The 21,864-nt window shown below is 42.5% G+C and overlaps 1 protein-coding gene across 1 annotated transcript in view; it reads right to left on the bottom strand.

The window, feature by feature from the left end:
• Positions 1-19,833, bottom strand: part of TMED10 (transmembrane p24 trafficking protein 10) — a 34,727-nt gene extending 14,894 nt beyond the window's left edge. Inside the window, exons 1-2 of the mRNA XM_068963603.1 lie at positions 19,578-19,833; positions 1,635-1,746 (exon numbers count right to left, since the gene is read on the bottom strand). Of these exons, the coding sequence (XP_068819704.1) occupies positions 1,635-1,746; positions 19,578-19,802 (337 nt within the window). The 5' untranslated portion in view covers positions 19,803-19,833. The remainder of the gene's footprint in view (positions 1-1,634; positions 1,747-19,577) is intronic.
• Positions 19,834-21,864: the final 2,031 nt, after the last annotated feature.

Raw genomic sequence — 21,864 nt, 5'->3', positions numbered from 1 at the left:
ACATAATCCACAATTTTATAGTCAAGAGTTCAGAGTTGTGTGGTGGCAGATATAGGAGGTATTTCAAGGAGATCCAACCAGTCCATTCTGAAGGAGATCAGCCCTGGGATTTCTTTGGAAGGAATGATGCTAAAGCTGAAGCTCCAGTACTTTGGCCACCTCATGCGAAGAACTGACTCACTGGAAAAGACTCTGATGCTGGGAGGGATTGGGGACAGGAGGAGAAGGGGACGACTGAGGATGAGGTGGCTGGATGGCATCACGGACTCGATGGACGTGAGTCTGAGTGAACTCCGGGAGTTGGTGATGGACAGGGAGGCCTGGCGTGCTGCGATTCATGGGGTCGCAAAGAGCCGGACACGACTGAGCGACTGAACTGAACTGAACTGAACAGCATAACTTGATGACAGACCAGAAAAGACATAAGTATGTAATTTCAAAACTGTGAGCCCAGATAACTGGATGGACAGTGGTAATACTGATGAATAAAGGGAGCTAGTCTGAAAGAGGTGGTCATGAATACAGTCTCAGATGTCTGAGTTTTGAGGTAAGAACAGTACAACCATCTAGAATACTACTGAGACATGGAACTGGCAGGGAGAAGGGTATCAATCATGAAATCATTATTATAGTCTTTTAATGTTCCATTCTGTTGTTCCATTTACTTTGGGAGAACTCCTTTAGCTTTCAGACTAAACTGACCCATTTGAGGTCAAGGGGTCAGTTTTTGGTTAACTGTTAAAAGCTGCTAGTTCTTTTGCTATTCCTGGGAATCCATTGGTGCTGTTGGTGAAGGTGCTTGCTTTTCTTCTAGGATCATTATGTTCTGAACACTGTATAAATGTAAAATTGCCAGAAGTCCTTTTGCTACCCGACGGAGAAAGCCTGAGAATAAAGTCAAATGGAGGCAAAAAGCACTAAAAATGAGGTAAAATGCCCATGATGCTGTTTTAAAATGCCCAAGATACTGTCGTGCCTGAAGCCAGCACCACACTGTCGACTCCCCTGTTCACAGTCACACAGTCTTTCTTTAAGCCAGTTTGAGTTTCGTTCCTTTAGTCCTGCAGCCCCAAAGGGCCCCAAGTAATACAACAGGTATACATGCGTACAGTTTTTAGAGTCTGGTGTCCTTGAAGCTGAAGAACAGGGAGTGAAGAAGCATCTGCTTTTTCACCAACCACCATGAGCAGAAGCCATCAGATAATCAATCAGCCTAAAAGTTTCTAAGGGCTCTTGGCCTTGATATGCACAGAACAAGCCACAGCAAGACACCAGGACTGGGAAACAGCAAGTGCCCTGGAGATCAAAAGTGTTTCTGACGAGATGTGATTTGTCAGACAGACCCTACTTCTAACCTCTAAGAAGACATGTCACTAGCATATAAATACACTATTTTCTAGCATCTATACAAAATTTAACTCTGTTATTCAAGCCAAGTACAGCATTCAAGAAATGCCTACTCCTGTACATGCAGAACTCTACCCACTCGCCGACTTTGATTTATATGTGTATGCACCCCAGCAAATGTTTTCATTTCCTCTTCCTGCCAGGAGAGGCCAGGAGAGAAAAAGTTCATGCTCTAACTTACTTGGAAGATGCTGCTTAATTCAGGGAAAACACTCTGATTTACTTACCCTTGCTCTCAAAACACACTTCAAACATGTCATAATCTTCAGTGGTAAAGGCAAACTTCCCCTTGGTTGCATCCTCCTTGGAGTACAGAATATGGCCAGCAGAATCTGTGATCTAAAAGTAAAAAGTAAGTAAGAACAGGTAGCAAATAGTACTTGGGAAGAGAACTTATAGAAAGTGGAGAAATGGAAGAAAACACTGTCTATAAGACAGTCTATTATGATGATATGGTCCAAACACTCCCAAAGACAAGAATTAGATTAGAAGGTGAAACCCAAATACAGTAAATTTCGAGTATTCTAACAGTTGATACAGTTGGTATAAATGACTTTATTAGCAAAAGCTCACTTTATAGATTGCAGGCCAGTATCATTTCCTAGAGAGAGACATGTCACAAAAATACAAGTGAACAATTACCAAAAGAATATACTACAAAAGGAGAAAGATGTATGAGGACACATTTCTTGTATAACACAAATCTTGATGTGGTGCCAGTAGAGAGTGGAAATGGGGCCCCTGATACAAGGAGAGACAGAAAAGAAGGCTTGCTGGAGGACAAGTCTGGAAGAGCTACTCCTGCAAATTTCATGTTAATTATGCCAAGGACTACAGGAGGTGTGGGAAGATGGGCGTGGGGATAAAAAGTTACTCTTAAAAGAAGATATCTTTGCTTTCCACAAATAACAATCCCTGTCTTCTGAGTTGTTGGCTCTTCTAAGTTTTCCAAACTTAAACTGCCCCATTCCTAGAGAAAGGCCTGTAACAGAAGCAGCCGCATATATTGCTAAGTGAATGGTGGCAAATAAAGCAAGGGTTTGACACAATATTATGACAGACTGGGTCTCAGGCTTCTTTTCTAGAGCACATGACTGTCTGGGCAGAAGGCATATTTCATTACCTAAGACAGGAAGCTACTTGCGATGTGGAACACAAAAGGAGTGGATTCCTTATAATAAACTGGATGTTCTAATACTATCTGTAAATCAAGATTCAATTATTAGGTGAGATTTTAAACACTAAAATTGAGTAGCATACATATAAACATATCTAATTAAACCATTTTAATAATATTAGTTATTTTTGAGCAGTGAGATTTCTCTACACTTTTTTTAAAAACGAGAGTAATGTGACTCAGCCTGCAATTTAGAAAGGTAAGTCTGCTAGCACTGTGAAGAGACTCAAGAGGGGAGAATACCGAGGAAGACGGCTTAGGACAGTAACCCGTCATTCAGGTTAGAAATGATAAAGGCTGTGGGTATAGAGAGACAGGGGCCAGATTTGAGAAATTTTAAAAACAGAGAGCCCACAGAACAAGACCAAAAACATATGCCCACAAGGATTAAGCAAGCAGCATAAAATGAATTTAATGGGTCAGAATAAGCCCATAAGGTGGCAAACAGCAAGCTCGTAAAGGATTCCCTCTTAAACAATAAAAGAACATTTTTAAAATTTACTGTGAAGTTCTTAATTAAACAAAGGTAATATCAAGCCATAAAATCTGTCCATATGACATCAGGGAATGGGAAGTTAATAAAGGTCTGTTTCTAGACAACACCTTCTGAAGAAAAAAGGCATGGCAAAGTTCACAACTTATAAAGTAGGAAAATGTTAATTGTACATGCACAGTAGCTGATGTCAAGAATATGTGAATACTCACATCATCAAATAAGTGAGAATACAGGTCCGCTGGGAACACAGACTCATTTAAAACTGAATTTTCTTGGACCATTCTAGGTAGTGGTCGAGAAAACAGGTTCTGGGCAGGTCCTGCTCCAGAAGCCTGACCCTCTTCCTTTGCCACTCATTCAAGATAATACCCTGCCTGCTTCAAAAGGATCAAGTAACTTAGGCCCAACCACCAGGCAAATAAAGCAATTAAGAATTTAAGGAACAGCGTTCACCTGGAAGAAGAAACAAATAGGTACTATCAAACAGAATGAAGGCACTAACAATTAGAACTAAGCAAATGGCATCTGCACAATAAATTTGGCTCTCAGTTTTCCGGAAGCCAAGATTAAGAAAGAAATAAGTTGGGTTACACATCATTTGTTTACCGATGAAAGCTCACAAATTTATCTTCAGAGATTAATTTTCCTGGAACTAAACGAGAAGAACAATTTATCAGGAAGGTCCTTGTGAAAGGACTGTGACCGATATTAGACTCTCCACTTTCAAACATGGCCTGGCTAAAGATACAAATATTAACACAACTGAGACGGATCCTTTTAGTGACGTGCCATAACATCCACCTGATGTAATGCAGAGGCAGGACCTGAAGGAACTGGGTGAAAGCTCCTGAGCCATGGCCTCCACCCTTTAGCACCTAGGTCCTCTGGCTGCCGTGTGTGCGTGCGTGTGTGTGTGTTTAAATGTCAGGAAAAGATATCTTAAAATACTACTACCCATCCAGATCTTGGGCTCTAATTACGATTCTTCAATAAAAGGCCCCCTTGGAGAAACAGCTGAATCCAGGACTGGGGCAAGAAGCACACAAGATGAGCCTGGGGCATCTTGTAGTGCCAGAAAGTAGAGAAGCGCTCAAAAACAAACCAAGACAAAAAACGACAATGGGGTATGTCAAAGGGACACATGGACCAAACGAAAGGACACACAAAAGCCAAAGCTGAGACAATCTGAGCAACAGAATAAAGTAGCGCTGGGCTGTAATGCAGAGTATAAAATAAACAGCCATGAAGCCATACTGATATAAATGATCAAACAAGCAGGGGAAAAGAGAAAAATCTCCCGTGAAGAACACTCTCAAATAATTTATGCAGAGACAACATCCTCAAGGAGGTCGCGCATAACTCCCCACTCAAGTGTGGGCCGTACACAGTGACTTCCTTCCAAAGAGTGCAGTACAGAAGGGGAGTAACTTGAGAAGCCTACAGACACGACCTCTGCCATATGATCAAGGTCAATACAACAGTGATAATTCATGTTGACAGTATGCTCCCGTATGTTCCATATGATATGATGAAAATGACACTTTACTTTTGTGTTCTTCCTTCCCTAAACCCATAATTCCAGGTTTCATCACAGGGAAAACATCAGATGAACTCTAACAGAGGGGTCTCTTGTAACATACTTGACTAGTATGCCTCAAAACTCAAATGGCTTTAGAAACAAGGAGAATCTGAGAACTGTCATAATCTAGAGGAGCCCAAAGAAATATAACTGAACGTTACAGCTCAAGGATGGGACCCTGGACAGGAAAACAAAACATCAGGTTAAAAACTAAGGAAATCTGAATCAAGTACAGACTTCAGTTAATAATGACATATCAATACGTGTTCATTCCTGTGACAAATGTACCATACAACAGGGGGAACTGGGTGTGGGGTACCTGGGAATTCCATTATCTTCACTGTTTTTCTGGAAATCTAAAACTGTTCTAAGATTAAAAGTTTATTTAAAAAATACTATTCAGAAGGATGAAGTTAAACACATACATACACATATACCTCCAGAGTCTTAAGAAATTTATAATCAAAGTCAAGCAAGCAAACAAACAATTTCATTTACTTATGTTGTGTCTTAGTTGCTCAGTCGTGTCTGACTCTTTGCAACCCCACGAACGGTACCCGCCAGGCTCCTTTGCCCATGGAACTCTTCAGGCAAGAACACTGGAGTGGGTTGCCATTCCCTTCTTCAGGTTATCTTCCCGACCCAGAGATCGAACCCGGGTCTCCTGCCTTGCAGGCAGATTTGCCACTGTCTGAGCCACCAGGATGTATTTAATCAGGTAATTCAGACAGGTCTATACCTACTCTTGTAAAGTGACATATTGTCTGTGGGGAAGGTGGCAAGGCTGTGACTTTCTACTGACACAGTTCACACACTGCTTTCATTTGCTGAATTGGCTCCACACTCCAGCAGTCCAGCTCCATACACCACTCAGCACATAGCAGCAGAGGTCAACCAACTTGAAGCTTGAATGTAATTGGTGAAATTTTGAAAACGTAATTTCCTTCATACAGGCTCCTACCCTGCACTGTCTTCCTTAGGTTTATGATCAGTCTGTGGTATAATACTGAGTATACAAAGTGTGCATGTCATTTTAAGGATAAACATCAATCTTGTAGCTTCTGAACAACTAAGGAATTCAGAAACAACCAAGTCCCTATACATTGAACAAAATGAACTAAATGTATAGAACCAAATGAACCCTATTCAGTTCAGTTCAGTCGCTCAGTCGTGTCCGGCTCTTTGCGACCCCATGAATCGCAGCACGCCAGGCCTCCCTGTCCATCACCAACTCCCGGAGTTCACTCAGACTCACGTCCATCGAGTCCGTGATGCCATCCAGCCATCTCATCCTCTGTCGTCCCCTTCTCCTCCTGTCCCCAATCCCTCCCAGCATCAGAGTCTTTTCCAATGAGTCAGTTCTTCACATGAGGTGGCCAAAGTACTGGAGTTTCAGCTTCAGCATCATTCCCTCCAAAGAAATCCCAGGGCTGATCTCCTTGCAGTCCAAGGGACTCTCAAGATCTTGTCTTCTCCAACACCACAGTTCAAAAGCATCAATTCTTCAGCGCTCAGCTTTCTTCACAGTCCAACTCTCACATCCATACATGACCACTGGAAAAACCATAGCCTTGACTAGACGGACCTTTGTTGGCAAAGTAATGTCTGTGCTCTTCAATATGCTGTCTAGGTTGGTCATAACTTCTCTTCCAAGGAGTAAGCGTCTTTTAATGAACCCTATAGAATGAACCAAATGAACCCTATACAATGTATAGAGAAGCTCTATACATTGCACAAAAATGAACCAAAACAGAAACACCTACCCTTCTCTCCCTGAGAGACAGTAGAGCACAGTAGTTAGACTGAAGGTTCCAGAGTCAAACTTCAAGTCGGTGTTCAAGTCACAGTTGTGCCACTTACTAGCTGTAAAGCCTTGGGTATGTTCCTTGACCTCTCTGTGCCTCATATGTAAAATAAGAACAAGAGTAAGTGCTTCATGAGGTTATTGTGAGAATTAAACACTTAGGTAACTAACCATGCTTCCAACCTAAAAGTGCTAATGGATGGCAAACTAGATCAAGTAGTCTACACTGACTAAACCCAGGGATGACTAGGGCCAACATGGCTGTTACATGAAAAAGGAAAAGACAGGTAAACTCAAAGGAAGCTGCAGAAAGATTCAGAAACTGAAGGGACACAGAGTACCTGACAAAGCAGGTACTTGGTTTGTTAATGCAGCACTTTAACAAAACATGTTAAAGGGATTCAAGGGATTAGATCTGATAGAGTGCCAGAAGAACTATGAACAGAGGTTCACGACATTGTACAGGAGGCAGTGATCAAGACCATCCCCAAGAAAAAAGAAATGCAAAAAGGCAAAATGGTTGTCTGAGGAGGCCTTACAAATAGCTAAGAAAAGACGAGAAGCTAACGGCAAAGGAGAAAAGGAAAGATACACCCGTGTGAATGCAGAGTTCCAAAGAACAGCAAGGAGAGATGAGAAAGCCTTCCTCAGTGATCAATGCAAAGAAATGGAGGAAAACAGAAGAATGGGAAAGACTAGAGATCTCTTCAAGAAAATTCGAGATACCAAGGGAACATTTCATGCAAAGATGGACTCAATAAAGGACAGAAATGGTATGCATCTAACAGAAGCAGAAGATACCAAGAAGAGGTGGCAAGAATACAGAGAAGAACTGTACAAAAAGGATCTTCATGACCCAGATAACCACGATGCTGTGATCACTCACCTATAGCCAGACATCCTGGAATGCAAAGTCAAGTGGGCCTTAGCATCACTACGAACAAAGTTAGTGGAGGTGAAGGAATTCCAGTTGAGCTATTTCAAATCCTAAAAGATGATGCTATGAAAGTGCTGCACTCAATATGTCAGCAAATTTGGAAAACTCAGCAGTGGCTACAGGACTGGAAAAGGTCAGTTTTCATTCCAATCCCAAAGAAAGGCAATGCCACAGAATGTTCAAACTACTCCACAATCGCACTCATCTCAAATGCTAGCAAAGTAATGCTCAAAATTCTCCAAGCCAGGCTTCAACAGTACATGAACCATGAATTCCCAGATGTTCAAGTTGGATTTATAAAAGGCACAGGAACAAGAGATCAAATTGCCAACATCCGCTAGATCACAGAAAAAGCAAGAAAGTTCCAGAAAAACATCTACTTCTGCTTTACTGACTACACTGAGGCCTCTGTGTGGATCACAACAAACTGTGGAAAGTTTTTCAAGAGATGGGAATACCAGACCACCTTACCTGCCTCCTGAGAAATCGGTATGCAGGTCAAGAAGCAACTGTTAGAACCAGACATGGAACAAGGGACTGGTTCCAAATTGGGAAAGGAGTACGTCAAAGCTGCCTACTGTCACCCTGCTTATTTAACTTACATGCAGAGTACATCATGCAAAATGCCAGGCTGGATGAAGCACAAGCTGGAATCAAGATTGCCGGGAGAAATATCAGTAACCTCAGATATGCAGATGACACCACCCTTATGGCAGAAAGTGAAGAACTAAAGAGCCTCTTGATGAAAGTGAAAGAGGAGAGTGAAAAAGTTGGCTTAAAACTCAACAGTCAAAAAACTAAGATCATGGCATCTGGTCCCATCACTTCATGGCAAATAGATGGAGAAACAATGGAAACACTGACAGACTTTATTTTCCTGGGTTCCAAAATCAATGCAGGTGGTGACTGCAGCCATAAAATGAAAAGACACTTGCTCCTTGGAAGAAAAGCTATGACCAACCTAGACAGCATGTTAAAAAGCAGAGATGTCAGTTTGCTGACAAAGGTTCTTCTAGTCAAAGCTATGGTTTTTCCAGTAGTCATGTATGGATGTGAGAGCCGGACTATAAAGAAAGCTGAGAGCCAAAGAATTGATGTTTTTAAACTGTGGTATTGGAGAAGACTCTTGAGAATCCCGTGGACTGCAAGGAAATCAAACCAGTCCATCCTAAAGATGATCAGCTTGAATTTTCATTGGAAGGACTGATGCTGAAGCCAAAACTCCAATACTTTGGCCAGCTGATGACTCATTGGAAAAAACCCAGATGCTGGCAAAGACTGAGGGCAGGAGGAGAAGGGGACAACAGAGGATGAGATGGTTGGATGGTATCACCAACTCAATGGACATGAGTTTGAGCAAACTCCGGGAGTTGGTGATGGACAGGGAAGCCTGGTGTGATAAAGTCCATGGGGTGGCAAAAAGTCAGACACAACTGAGCAAATGAACTGAACAAAGCAGGTATTCAATGAATCATTTTAGCTGCTACCAGCCCCAGTAAGAAGTATCAGACGACTTCAGCAATTCCTGCATGTGTTTTACTGATAAGTAATAAACACGAAGGACTCAACAACATTAAGTTTGGGGGAGAAGAGAGGACTGTGGATGCATATATAATGACCAGAGGCTGCAAGTCTATACGTTTCATTCTGTAAGAGTTCACGCTGCATCTAAAGCTGTAGGGTCTATTACTCTAATGGGAGAGAACACCAAATCACCGAAGATGCTGCAGTTTTACACTAGAAAAGTAGTATCAGAAACACTTCCAAGAGGCCATATACAAACAATATGGATGACTCTTGATAGCCTAGCAGCCGTATTTAATGGTCATAAAACAAATTTACTCTGATCTTTCAAACAAGATTAAGTATGAAGTCTACCAACAGCATCCCTGAAATCAAACGACATCTAGATTTTACCCAGAACAGTCAAACTTAGAAGGCCATAAGCAGCATCTGCTGCTGCTGCTAAGTTGCTTCAGTCGTGTCCGACTCTGTGCGACCCCACAGACGGCAGGAACAATGCTAAATCCTTTCATATTTCCAACACAATTCAGCAAAGGCATAGCATAGCACAGAAGTGACGTTTAAAGAGGCTTCTGAAGTACTGAAAACTAGACATGGAAAATTTCCAGGCAGTGGTATGATAATGGATAGATGCTCTCTTCCTGATTCCATCAGCATTTACTGTATTAACTCAACACAGGCAATACGTCATGGGGGGGTGGGGGTGGGAGTGAGGGGGAGTGCAGGGTAGGCAGGGGAGAAAGAGAGGGAGGAAGAGAAGGGGAATGAGAAGGAAAGACCAGTTGGTGCCCTAACAATACTGCTGCGGGGGTGAAGCCAGATCAAATGTTTTTTTTCATACTGTTCCAAAGTTATTTACGGTAAAAACCTCCAGTGTGACCCTTTCAGGCACAAATAAAGCCTTGTTCTTTCTTAACAACTAGTCCCTTGATTTCCCACAAGTTGTGTCGAACAATGAGGTTGGGAGCACAGGATAAAGCAGATGACATCAACCTCCCTCAAGTCGGGGGCTTGTTTGGGAGCCCAAATTCTGGTCTGTGGCCAGCTGGCTGATTTCACAGAAGGCTCCACTGTCCAGGCTGCGAGGCTGCATATGCATATGGGGGCCACAGCTCAGTATCAACCACCAGCCACCAACTCACACAAGAAACAGTAAAGAAGCCACTGCAGCCCACTAGATTACCTTTAGAAGTCAGCTCCCCTTTCCTAGAAGCATGAGAAGTCATCATAAGGATATGATACAGCAATTTCAAATTCTAAGCAGCCCCCTTCTCTAGATCACTTGAAAAGAGAGAAGGCTGTGGACAAATGTCGAACGAGAGAGGTTTAAATGAAGTAATGTTGTTTAACTTTTATGGAGATGGAAACACACAATCAGGTTTTAATTTAAATCTAGAAATTAGTATATAATACAAAAAATAAACTAGATTTTAATATCATCACATTTTCATGTACCAATGAGCCTTCTGTACTAAACCATCTATTTACTGATCTGTTTCTAATCCACTGGATAACAATCACATCAAATGTAAATTTGAGAAAGATGTAGTGTTCTAACTTATGAGAAAAAGATCAGCCCTCAGCATAGACAACAGTAATCATGAGCTGAAGCGTAACTACTCCAAATAAAATCAATTAAATGTGTAGTGCACGAGTGTGCACACATGTGCGTGCACACAGACACACACACACACAATCTTTTCATACAGCTTTCAGTGTGAAAAAAATTACAGGCCAATGGTTTCCCAATGGCCAAGGTTCTTCTTGATCATTTTTAGGCTTAAACTGTGATAGGCCTATGACTTAAGGCTGAATTTTCCAAATGATCTTGTTTGGCTTTCTCATCTGTAAGCTAGCTGGGAAACACTGGGACCATATCTGAGTGTAACAGCCAAATAAAAAATAATCTCATTTGGCAAAATGAATTATTAATAGCAACAGCACTCTTGAAGAATGACAATGAGAAAAAAGTTAGACCAATTGGATTATTTGGAAGAAGCTAAAAATGTATAAGTGACCTAAATTATTACCATTAGGCTTTTCTTTCTCTTCTGGTGATGTTTATGACATCTCCTCACAACTGCTTTCTCTTTTTTCTGTAATGTATTTCCAAAGTATAAATCACCCTGAGGCAATAACTCATCTCATCCCCTAAAATTAATTCATCCTCCAATTTTCACTATTAACACGGATTCCAAAGAACAACTGATACCGGAATCTGGATCATTTAGTCTTTATGAAAATGTGGTTTGTAACTCACAGATTCTGAGTCCCTACAACAGCCTTTTATTATGGACCTGAAGTAACGAGGAAACTTCTATATTCACTATGCATGATGAGTTGGTACTTCTTGCTTCAATTCTGTGCAACAATCTTGAAATCTGAAATTATTTAGCCTGATTTAGCCTCATTTTATGAAATGAGTAGGGAAGGGATAACCTCAATTAGAAATCTCAACAGAAAACACATCCCAGTATGGGCCTGAAGGAGAAATCTTTTGCAACATAGTCCCACCCATCATTTCAATCCACTTCTCTCTCTGCTCAGAAAGGCCTTGGCTGGGGCTTCGCTGGTAGCTCAGTGGTAAAGACTCTGTCTGCCAACTGAGGAGACAGGTTTGATGCCTGATCTGGGAAGATTCCCGCATGCTACCAAGCAACTTAAGCCCGTGGACCACAACTACTGAGCCTGTGCTCTAGAGCCTGGGAGCCGCAACTACTGAAGCCTGTGCGTCCTGGAGTGGGTGAAGCCACTGCAAACCAGAAGCCTGCTCACCGTGACCAGAGAGTAGCCCCCACGCCCAGGACTGGAGAAAAGCCAATGCACAGCAATGAAGACCCAGAACAATGGAAAACCAATTAATTAAAGTATTTTATAAAAAAAGAAAGACCTTGGCTGGCCACTCAAATACATTTTACCCTATTAACCACTCCTTACCACCTATTGCTTGATTTTTCATTATAATCCTTATTACTACCTGAGATTTGTCTGTATCTTTTTAAACTTATATGTTGTCTTTGTTCTCACTAGAGGTCAAGGACCTTGTCTGCTATTCATGCCTATAACCCCAGCTATGTCTGGCATTTGTACTAAGTATTAAGTAAATATTTACTGAATGAATGGGAAAATCACAAAACCTCAGAATTACTCTCATTAAAATGCTCTTTATCTGTCACTGCAATGACACAGGGAAAGGAAGTCAGATAAGCAATTCAATTTTCATTTACTAGAGAGAAAAGCAAAGTACTAATATCTATGGCCCACTGCAATAAGCCCTGCACAATAAAGAGCTCATCTCCATTAGCCCTTCTAATAATTCTATGAACACTATCATCCCCATCTTACATATAAGAGACTCAAAGAGAAAGGTTAAGTAATTCCCCTAAGACCATACCCCCTTTAAATGATGGAGCTGATGGGATCTGAATCCAAATCTGTTTGACTCCAGACCCAAGCTCAATAAGACTAAAATATTTAACTCAGTTGTACAATAATGCCTACACAGTAGGCATGACATTACTTTCCATTACTGGGGAAGCACACAGGAGAAGTGTACAGGCAAAGACTGGTCCCCATTAAGAGAACATTGTGCTCAAAGAACTGCAAGGTATTCAGAATGGCTACAGTGAGGAGTAGGAGGAGACAAGTGAAGAGGAAAAGATTAGATTTGAGATTAGGACAGTGCTAATTCATTTATTCATTCATTCCTTAGGCTGAAGTCCTACTATGTACCATCCACTGTATTCAGTTCAGTTCAGTCACTCAGTTGTGTCCAACTCTCTGCAACCCCATGAATTGCAGCACGCCAAGCCTCCCTGTCCATCACCAACTCCCGGAGTTCACTCAGACTCACGTCCATCGAGTCAGTGATGCCATCCAGCCATCTCATCCTCTGTTGTCAACTTCTCCTCCTGCCCCCAATCCCTCCCAGCATCAGAGGCTTTTCCAATGAGTCAACTCTTCGCATGAGGTGGCCAAAGTATTGGAGTTGCAGCTTCAGCATCAGTCCTTCCAATGAACACCCAGGACTGATCTCCTTTAGCATGGACTGGCTGTATATCCTTGCAGTCCAAGGGACTCTCAAGAGTCTTCTCCAACACCACAGTTCAAAAGCATCAATTCTCCAGCGCTCAGCTTTCTTCACAGTCCAACTCTCACATCCATACATGACCACTGGAAAAACCATAGCCTTGACTAGATGGACCTTTGTTGGCAAAGTAATGTCTCTGCTTTTTAATATGCTCCGTAGGTTGGTCATAACTTTCCTTCCAAGGAGTAAGCTTCTTTCAGTTTCATGACTGCAATCACCATCTGCAGTGATTTGGGAGCCCCCCAAAAATAAAGTCTGACACTGTTTCCCCATCTATTTGCCATGAAGTGATGGGACCAGGTGCCATGTTCTTAGTTTTCTGAATGTTGAGCTTTAAGCCAACTTTTTCACTCTCCTCTTTCACTTTCATCAAGAGGCTTTTTAGTTCCTCTTCACTTTCTGCCATGTGTTATCTGCATATCTGAGGTTATTGATGTTTCTCCCGGCAATCTTGGTTCCAGCTTGTGCTTCTTCCAGTCCAGCGTTTCTCAGGATGTACTCTGCATATAAGTTAAATAAGCAGGGTGACAATATATAGCCTTGACGTACTCCTTTTCCTATTTGGAACCAGTCTGTTGTTCCATGTCCAGTTCTAACTGTTGCTTCTTGACCTGCATATAGGTTTCTCAAGAGGCAGGTCAGGTGCTCTGGTATTCCTGTCTCTTTCAGAATTTTCCACAATGTATTGTGATCCACACAGTCAAAGGCTTTGGCAGAGTCAATCAAGCAGAAATAGATGTTTTTCTGGAACTCTCTTGCTTTTTCCATGATCCAGCGGATGTAGGCAATTTGATCTCTGGTTCCTCTGCCTTTTCTAAAACCAGCTTGGACATCTGGAAGTTCATGGTTCACGTACTGCTGAAGCCTGGCTTGGAGAATTTGGAGCATTACTTTACTAGTGTGTGAGATGAGTGCAATTGTGCGATAGTTTGAGCATTCTTTGGCATTGCCTTTCTTTGGGACTGGAATGAAAACTGACCTTTTCCAGTCCTGTGGCCACTGCTGAGTTTTCCAAATTTGCTGGCATACTGAGTGCAGCGCTTTCACAGCATCATCTTTCAGGATTTGAAATAGCTCAACTGGAATTCCATCACCTCCACTAGCTTTGTTCATAGTGATGCTTTCTATGGCCCACTTAACTTCACATTCCAGGATGTCTGTATTAGACACAGGCATTTCAATGATGATTCAGACACAGGCTCTGCTCAAGCTTAAAGTCTACCTGAGGAGATGGGTAAACACTGAACTACAAAGCAGAGTGATATATGGTAACACTCACGTATTCATTGGACATTAAGGTGCTCCTTGACAGGATGATGATGAATGAGAGAGGTTTATCAAGACACTACATTCACAAAGATCCTTCTAAGGGAGACTGCCTCAATCAGGGAAGTAGCTAAATGCCAAGCCCAGGTGACCAACTTTTGCAGAAAGTATCCATTTCTCCAAACCGTGGCTGCTTAAACCAGGGGTGGATATATGACCAAAAGGAAGATAATTAACAGGCTGTTTGGAGACCCAGAATATGGCCTAGGATATAAAAAGAAGCTGAACCACTCAGATCCTTGCACTCTGGAGTTGCACCTCAGAAGGTAAAATGATGCATAGAGAGAATTCTTGAGGCAGAGTCTGGGCAGTGAGTGGTCAAACTTTAAGAGAAAGCAGAACTAAGTGGACAGAGGCTATGAAAAAGGTTGCATATTGTGCTAAGGAGTGTGATCAAGCTCACATATAGGTTCTGCAGCCTGCAGAATATACTAAACTTTTAAAAATGATACCTGACTTATGGTCTCTAAAATTCCATGCCTCACAAAAAGGAACCACAACTTCTTGAAGGAACAGCTGCATCCAGGTCAGGGGTTCGACATACAAAAGATGAGCCAAGGGTACCACCTAGCTATTCCACAAAAGAGGGAAGCCATCAAAGTCCAACAGGACTGGGTCAAAAGGATATAGGTGCCAAAGGGACAAGTACACATAAAGAATGACTGCAACTGACTAAAACAATCACTCCAAAAATGGAAGTACACAACAATAAAAAATGATCTCAGTATAATACTTGAAACAACCACCTTCTTCAGACTACAGTGGAAAGGACAAGGGCAACAACTACTTGCTGTGAAAACCAACAATAAAAAGGAATGAACTCTGCACTGAGCCCAAGTTTCCTTCCTGAATTATAAATTTTAGAGTAACCAAATGCTTTACGTGATGAATTTCTTAGGAGTAATTCCAGCTAGTAAGTATGAAATGAACAATTAGAAAATCTTCATTTCACAATCTTAATGAAACAATATATCCACATAAATCATCAATAGCTTCACAAGTTAATCAGCTTTACATTAGAGGCTCCAGGCTGTTACCAACTTTGTAGGCAGGACAATGTTCCCAACCCCCAAGAGATATCCATATCCTTATTTCCAGAACTTGTGAATATGTGATTCCATGTGGCAAAAAGGGATTTGCAGATGTGGATTAAATTAAGGGTCCTTATAAGGAAAAGAAGGAAGTAGGAGAGTCAGAGGAGATGAGATGATAGAAGCTGAGAAGAGAGGTTCGGGTAGGAGAAAGGAAGAGAAAGTCTTGGAGATACTATGCTTCTGGCTTTGAAGATGGAGGAAGGGGTCACCAGTCAAAGAGTGCAGGTGGTGGATTCATGTCAATGTATGGCAAAACCAATACAGTATTGTAAAGTAAAATAAAGTAAAAATAAAATTTAAAAAAAAAAAGAGTGCAGGTGGCCTCTAGAAGTTGAAAATGGCAAGTAAATGGATTCTCCCCTAGAGCCTGCAGAAGGAACACAGTCCTGTTGACACCTTGATTTTAGGATTTCTGACCTCTAGAACTGGAAGATAAATGTGAGCCGTGAGCCACCAGTGAAAGTCGCTCAGCTGTGTCTGATTCTTTGTGACCCCATGGACTATATAGTCCATGGAATTCTCCAGGCCAGAATACTGGAAGTGGGTAGCCTTTCCCTTCTGGGGATCTTCCCAACCCAGGGATCAAACCCAGGTCTCCCACATTGCAGGCGGATTCTTTATCAACTGAGCCACAAGGAAAGTCCAAGAATACTGGAGTGGGTAGCCTATCCCTTTCTCCAGTGGATCTTCCTGACCCAGGAATAGAACCAGGGTCTCCTGCATTGTAGGTGGATTCTTTACCAGCTGAACTACCAGTGAGCCACTAAGTTCATGATAATTTGTTATAGCAGCAATTGGATTTTAATACACACGACTGAATCCACTGATCTACCTTAGCAGCACCAAGGGGCACAAAAGTACTGTGTGCAGTGCCGTGATGTCCCATCAAGTACACAATACCACTCATGAAGCAACCTCACATAAACCCGAATCTAGTTACCTATTTGTAGTTGATTACTTTTACAAGAACACGGGGGACAGACTCATCAAATGACACCTCAAGGAAGCAGAGACAAATCTATAATGTAGGACATGATTTAAGGACTACTGACTCCAACAATATAATTTCAAGCATATAAAAAAAGGGAGCTGGGCAAGAGAGAGTGAAACTGTTGTAGATTAAAGAGACTTGAGAGATACAACAAATTAATTTTAAATAGCTATTTTTGAGACAAGTGGAGAAATTTGAGTTTGAAGTGGGTAGGTGGCTCAGTGGTGAAGAATCCGCCTGCCAATGCAGGAGATGTGGGTTTGATCACCAGCTTGGGAAGATTCCCTGGAGGAAGAAATGGCAACCTACTCCAGAATTCTCGCCTGGGAAAGCCCATGGACATAGAAGCCTAGAGGGCTACATTACATGGGGTCACAAGAGTCAGATACAACTTAGTGACTAAACATCAATTATTAGACAGCATTAAGGAATTATTAACTTTGCAAGGCATGAAAATAGCCACATAACATTGTGATAAGTTCGTATTTTTAAAGAGATTCATCCTGAAGTATGAAAGTCTGAAACACCATATTTAGACTTTAGTTTAAAACGATTCAGCATAAAATGAGAAGGGAGAAGCAGTTAAGATGAAATAAGTGTGACTGATTCCAATAATCTGGGTAACGTATACACACAGTGGACAGACTGTACTCTTCTTTATAAAAAATAAACAAATGCCAAGACCAACTTGAATTAGTTGGTGATATTTTAAAATCAAGAGCTTTCGCTTAAAAATCTTGATTTCTAACTTCATTTAAAAACCCGATGTGGCAACTGGTCCACATCAAGAGATGAATACTGACTGTTCCAAACTGACAGTTTCCACTACTCCCAGTTATCCCCCATTTATCAATCACAGCTGCTGTTTTTCTTATAGCTGGCCCAATTCATTCATTTTTGTTACCTACTTGGCATCCAGGAGAAGGACCTCAGAAGTAGTCTGAGTAAGCTGGCCAGTAGCAAGAGAACAGAGCAGACAGAGGATGAGATGGTTGGATGGCATCACCGACTCAATGGTTATGAGTCTGAGAAACTCTAGGGGATGGTGAAGGACGCCAGGGAGGCCTGGGGTGCTGCAGTTCATGGGGTTGCAGAGTCGGGCTCGACTTAGAAATAAACCACCACAAAGCAAGAGAACAGAGCAGACACGGGGAGAGCAAGTGTGTGATGGTAAACTGCTAGCGTTTAGATACAGATTCCTGCAGCCGAGGTCCCTTCGGTTGCCTTGGATACAAATGTAATTCCAGTAAGAACGTGCTATATTATATGCTTCCTGTATTAAGTGCTTACTAGAAGCAAGGCAGTATGCTTGACAGTCAGAAAAAAATGAACATGAATATAATTACTGCCCTAACGATACTAAAAGTCTAATGAGGAAGACAAGATATAAATACAAGTAGTTACACTGTAAGATGAAAATAAACTGAGTTTAGGGTACTGTTCAGGGTGGCTCATTTATAAAATGCAAAGGGGAGTGATGACAAAGTACATAAAGCTTCAGGAACAGATCATGAAGAGTGCTACAGAGTATGCTGGAAAATTTAAACTTTACCAGGTAAAGAATAGTTAAGGTTTTAAATCATAAGTACACATCAGAGAGGTAACACTAGAGATGAGAGTAAACTCTCCTTCACTGCTCAAATTCTTTGATTCTATGCACTATACCCCTTGAAGAGCCAGAAGCAGGACCCCCAAAATACTGTATCTAAGCCTATAAAGTTATGCCATCATTCCTTTCTTGGCCAGAGAGAAGTTTGGGGCCTGAAGAGAATAACAAAAGTCTGGGTCATGGTGCAACAGCGGTGAAAACAGTTTATATCTCTCAAAGTTTAAATAATCTGCATCTGTTAACCACTGTGCATACTCAGTCGCTTTAGTCATGCCTAACTCTTTGTTGACTGTAGGCCCCACCAGGCTCCTCTGTCTGTGGGATTCACCATGCAAGAATACTGCAGTGAGTTGCCATGCCCTTCTCCAGGAAATCTTCCTGCCCCAGGGATCCAACCCTCATTTCCAGAGTCTCCTGCACTGCAGGTGGATTCTTTACCCTTTGAACCACCAAGGAAGCCATCTGTTACCACTACTGGGTTCCAATACCTTAAAAATAAACTATGGTTTTATTACACCCAAAGCTCTAATATAGTGTAAAAATGTTTCTTCCTGTCTGGGTTCAAGACCTCTCCTTTTAAAAACAAAACCCAGGTGCTTATAGTGAATGAATAAAATTACCTAAAATACAATCAAATATTGACAGATATCAAACACATTAACGCTTCAAAGATCAGGTCTGGTCATCCCAAATAAATATGGGACCAAACTGGCACTTCAGTAATACTTGTCACCATCCAAGAGTATCACTGAAATTTACAGAAAACTTGGCCAAGCCCGGACTCTGGGGAACCAGAAAGGAAAGGACTAGAGACTGAGACCGTTTTGTCACCAAAAATCGACTTTAATCAATCACAGGAATGACAAATAAAAGATACGTTGAGAATAAGGCTGCAGCAGTTTTCTGTCACCTTACTTAACTCCCAACCTAAGAATCCACTTCAGCTCTGACACCAGCTCTAGTACCTTTCTGAGCCTCAGTATTATCATGTGTAAAATGAGTCTAAACAATACTTACTTCATAGGGTAGTGTACGAACTAAATGCTAATATGTGTACAGCAGCACGGGACCTGAACACAGCTGAAGCTCAAGAAATAACAGCTTTTTATTATTCACAGTAAACTTGAGTGATTCCATTATTTTCCTGCAGGTATCAATGTCTCATGATGCTGATCCCCACAAACAATCAGCCTCCAAAAACTTCTTTGAAGACCCCTAGTTACCAGTTTAAGGTACCTAAAACCAAAACAGGGACAGGACCACAAGGACCCAAAATCAAGGCCGCGGCCGCTCAGCGGTCACCACATCCGCCAAGGCCCTGGCGGGCCCTCCTAAAGGGTTCCCGGCTTCGGTGCGCGGTTCCCAGTCCCGCCCCACGACCGCCAGCGAGCGGGGTGAGGGGGCGGTCTCGACGGCGCGCCCTTCGCGCTCCGCGCGGCCAGGCCGGCCCTCCAGACCTCCGCCCGCCCGATTCCCCGATCCTCGGCCACCTCGCCGGCGCCTGCGGTCTCCCCTCCCCGCCCCGCCCCGCCCCGCGCCGCACCTTGAGATGGGTGCGCAGGCCGCCGGCGCCCCCAGACTGGTCGGTGATCTCGTACGCGCCCGTCACCAGCAGGTCCTTGTGGATCTCCTCGCGGAGGCACTTGCGGGAGTTAACGGGCAAGTGGAAGGAGATGGCGAGGACCGAGCTGGGGCCGAGCAGGAGTAACAGCAGCAACGCGAACGGGCAAGGGCCACGCTGAGCCTGTGGGCCTGAGGAGCCAGACATGGTGCCGGAGACTGTTCGCCGCCCTGGGCCTCGATCGCGCCGGAACCGAGAGGGCCCACGGAACTCACCTCTGACCTTCCCAAAGTCGCCGGCGCCATTTTGGAGACTGGCAAATAGATTGGGGGAGGGAGAATGTATTAGTACACCTTTATAAAGTGAAGAAGGGATATGATACTACGTCATGCCCACAAATTAAAGTGGTTAAATGAGATTTTTCTAGGAGTTTCCAGGAAAAGTTTCATTTTTATTAAGCTTAGTGCCTGCTCAGTCGGCCATAGCAAGTACGGGCAGCTCAGGAAGTAATTTTCTTTTAACTTCCGGAAGTAGAGCCCGCGAGGTTTAAGGTCGGTGATACCATAGCAACCAAGCCCCAATAGGAAACAGCCACACTGCCTATCGCTGGGCCCACCCACCGACCACCCCGCACCGGCTGTGGGGCGGTCCTAGCACTCTGGTGACACTTGGGACGTAGAGCACCTAAGAGGAAGACTTCGAGAAGCTGAGGAAAGATTCTAATTTGGCTATTAGGCGAGTGGGGGCCAGAACTTCAGAGAAGTTGTAGAAGTCACCTGGTGAATGTGAGCTGAAGGTGTCCAGTTCGTGCGCCTGAGTGGGTGTTATTTGGGCTGTAGTAAGTAATTTCTGAATGTGAATCTTATTTAGCAAATATTGAGCACCTACTCTGTCAGGTAGTATTCAGACTAAATTTGGATTAATATTTAAATTGAATGAACACTGTAGATGGACCTCATGTGGTTTACCAGATAAGAGTTGTACATGGAGGGCAAGTATTGGTGTATTTTTAACGTTTAAAATACCGTCTTACTAGTCATAGCAAGAAAATTTACATAGTAATCATTCATGCTTTCCTGTAATAAATATTTGTTGACTCCCTACTGTGTGCCAGACTCTATACCGTTCGTACATACTGACATGTTTATTGATTTAACCATTATGGGGATTCAAGGCTGAAAAAAATAGGAAGATGAAAAAAAGAGTAATTAGTTTGAAATGATCTTACTTTGATCCATGTTTATTGAGCATCTACAGAAATACTCAGAGGGTGGACTGTCTGCACTTAGCAAATTAAATAACTGTTCCGTATTTATAACTTCTTTCAGTCTACCTAGTTTTTCTGGAACTGAAGTCTCACAAACAAAACAAGAACAAACATAAAGGAGCTGTAAAGCGTTTTCAGTTCAGTTCACTCAGTCGTGTCCAACTCTTTGCAATCCCACGAACCGCAGCACGCCAGGCCTCCCTGTCCATCACCAACTGCCGGAGTCCACCCAAACCCATGTCCTTTGAATCCTTTGATGCCATCCAGCCATCTCATCATCTGTCGTCCCCTTCTCCTCCTGCCCTCAATCTTTCCCAGCATCAGGGTCTCTTCAAATGAGTCAACTCTTCGTAAAGCATTTTAAAATTTGACAAAAGGCATATAATAATTATTTTATGAGGTGTCTACTTAGGAACACTTCAGTTTGATTATTTTCTCCCTCTTCAAAGAGATATGATTGCTAATCTACTCATTGATGATTTAGTCGCTAAGTTGTGTCTGACTTTTGTGACCCCATGGAATGTAGCCCACCAGGCTCCTGTCTGTGGGATTCTCCAGACAGGAATACTGGAGTGGGTTGCCATGCCCTCCTCAAGGGGATCTTCCCAACCCAGGGATCGAACCCAGGTGTCCTGCATTGCCGGCAACTCTTTAACGGCTGAGCCCCAGGGACGCTCTCTTCGTGTGTGTATCCGAAGTCGCTTCAGTCATGTCCGACTCTTTGTGAGCCTGTGGACTATAACCCACCAGGCTCCTCTGTCCGTGGGATTTCCCAGTACATCCTGATAATTTGCATTGGCCTTTTCCTTGCCAGTACATGGAATCAGTACCAAGTCATTATCTAATTCATTGTTTACTCACAGTCCTGAGGCTCTGCTGATCATCAGCAAGAGATTGCAAACCATAAAAAAAACCCTATGTGTATGTTTTCTTTAGATTTCTTACATTTAAATAATAGCTTATATGTTTTAAAATATTTTCACACATATTAATTATCTTGGT

This window comes from Capricornis sumatraensis, chromosome 2 (assembly GCF_032405125.1).
Source record: "Capricornis sumatraensis isolate serow.1 chromosome 2, serow.2, whole genome shotgun sequence".
NCBI lineage: Eukaryota > Metazoa > Chordata > Mammalia > Artiodactyla > Bovidae > Capricornis > Capricornis sumatraensis.
Note: the sequence above shows the minus strand (reverse complement) of the source record. Positions and strands in the feature narration are given on the sequence as shown.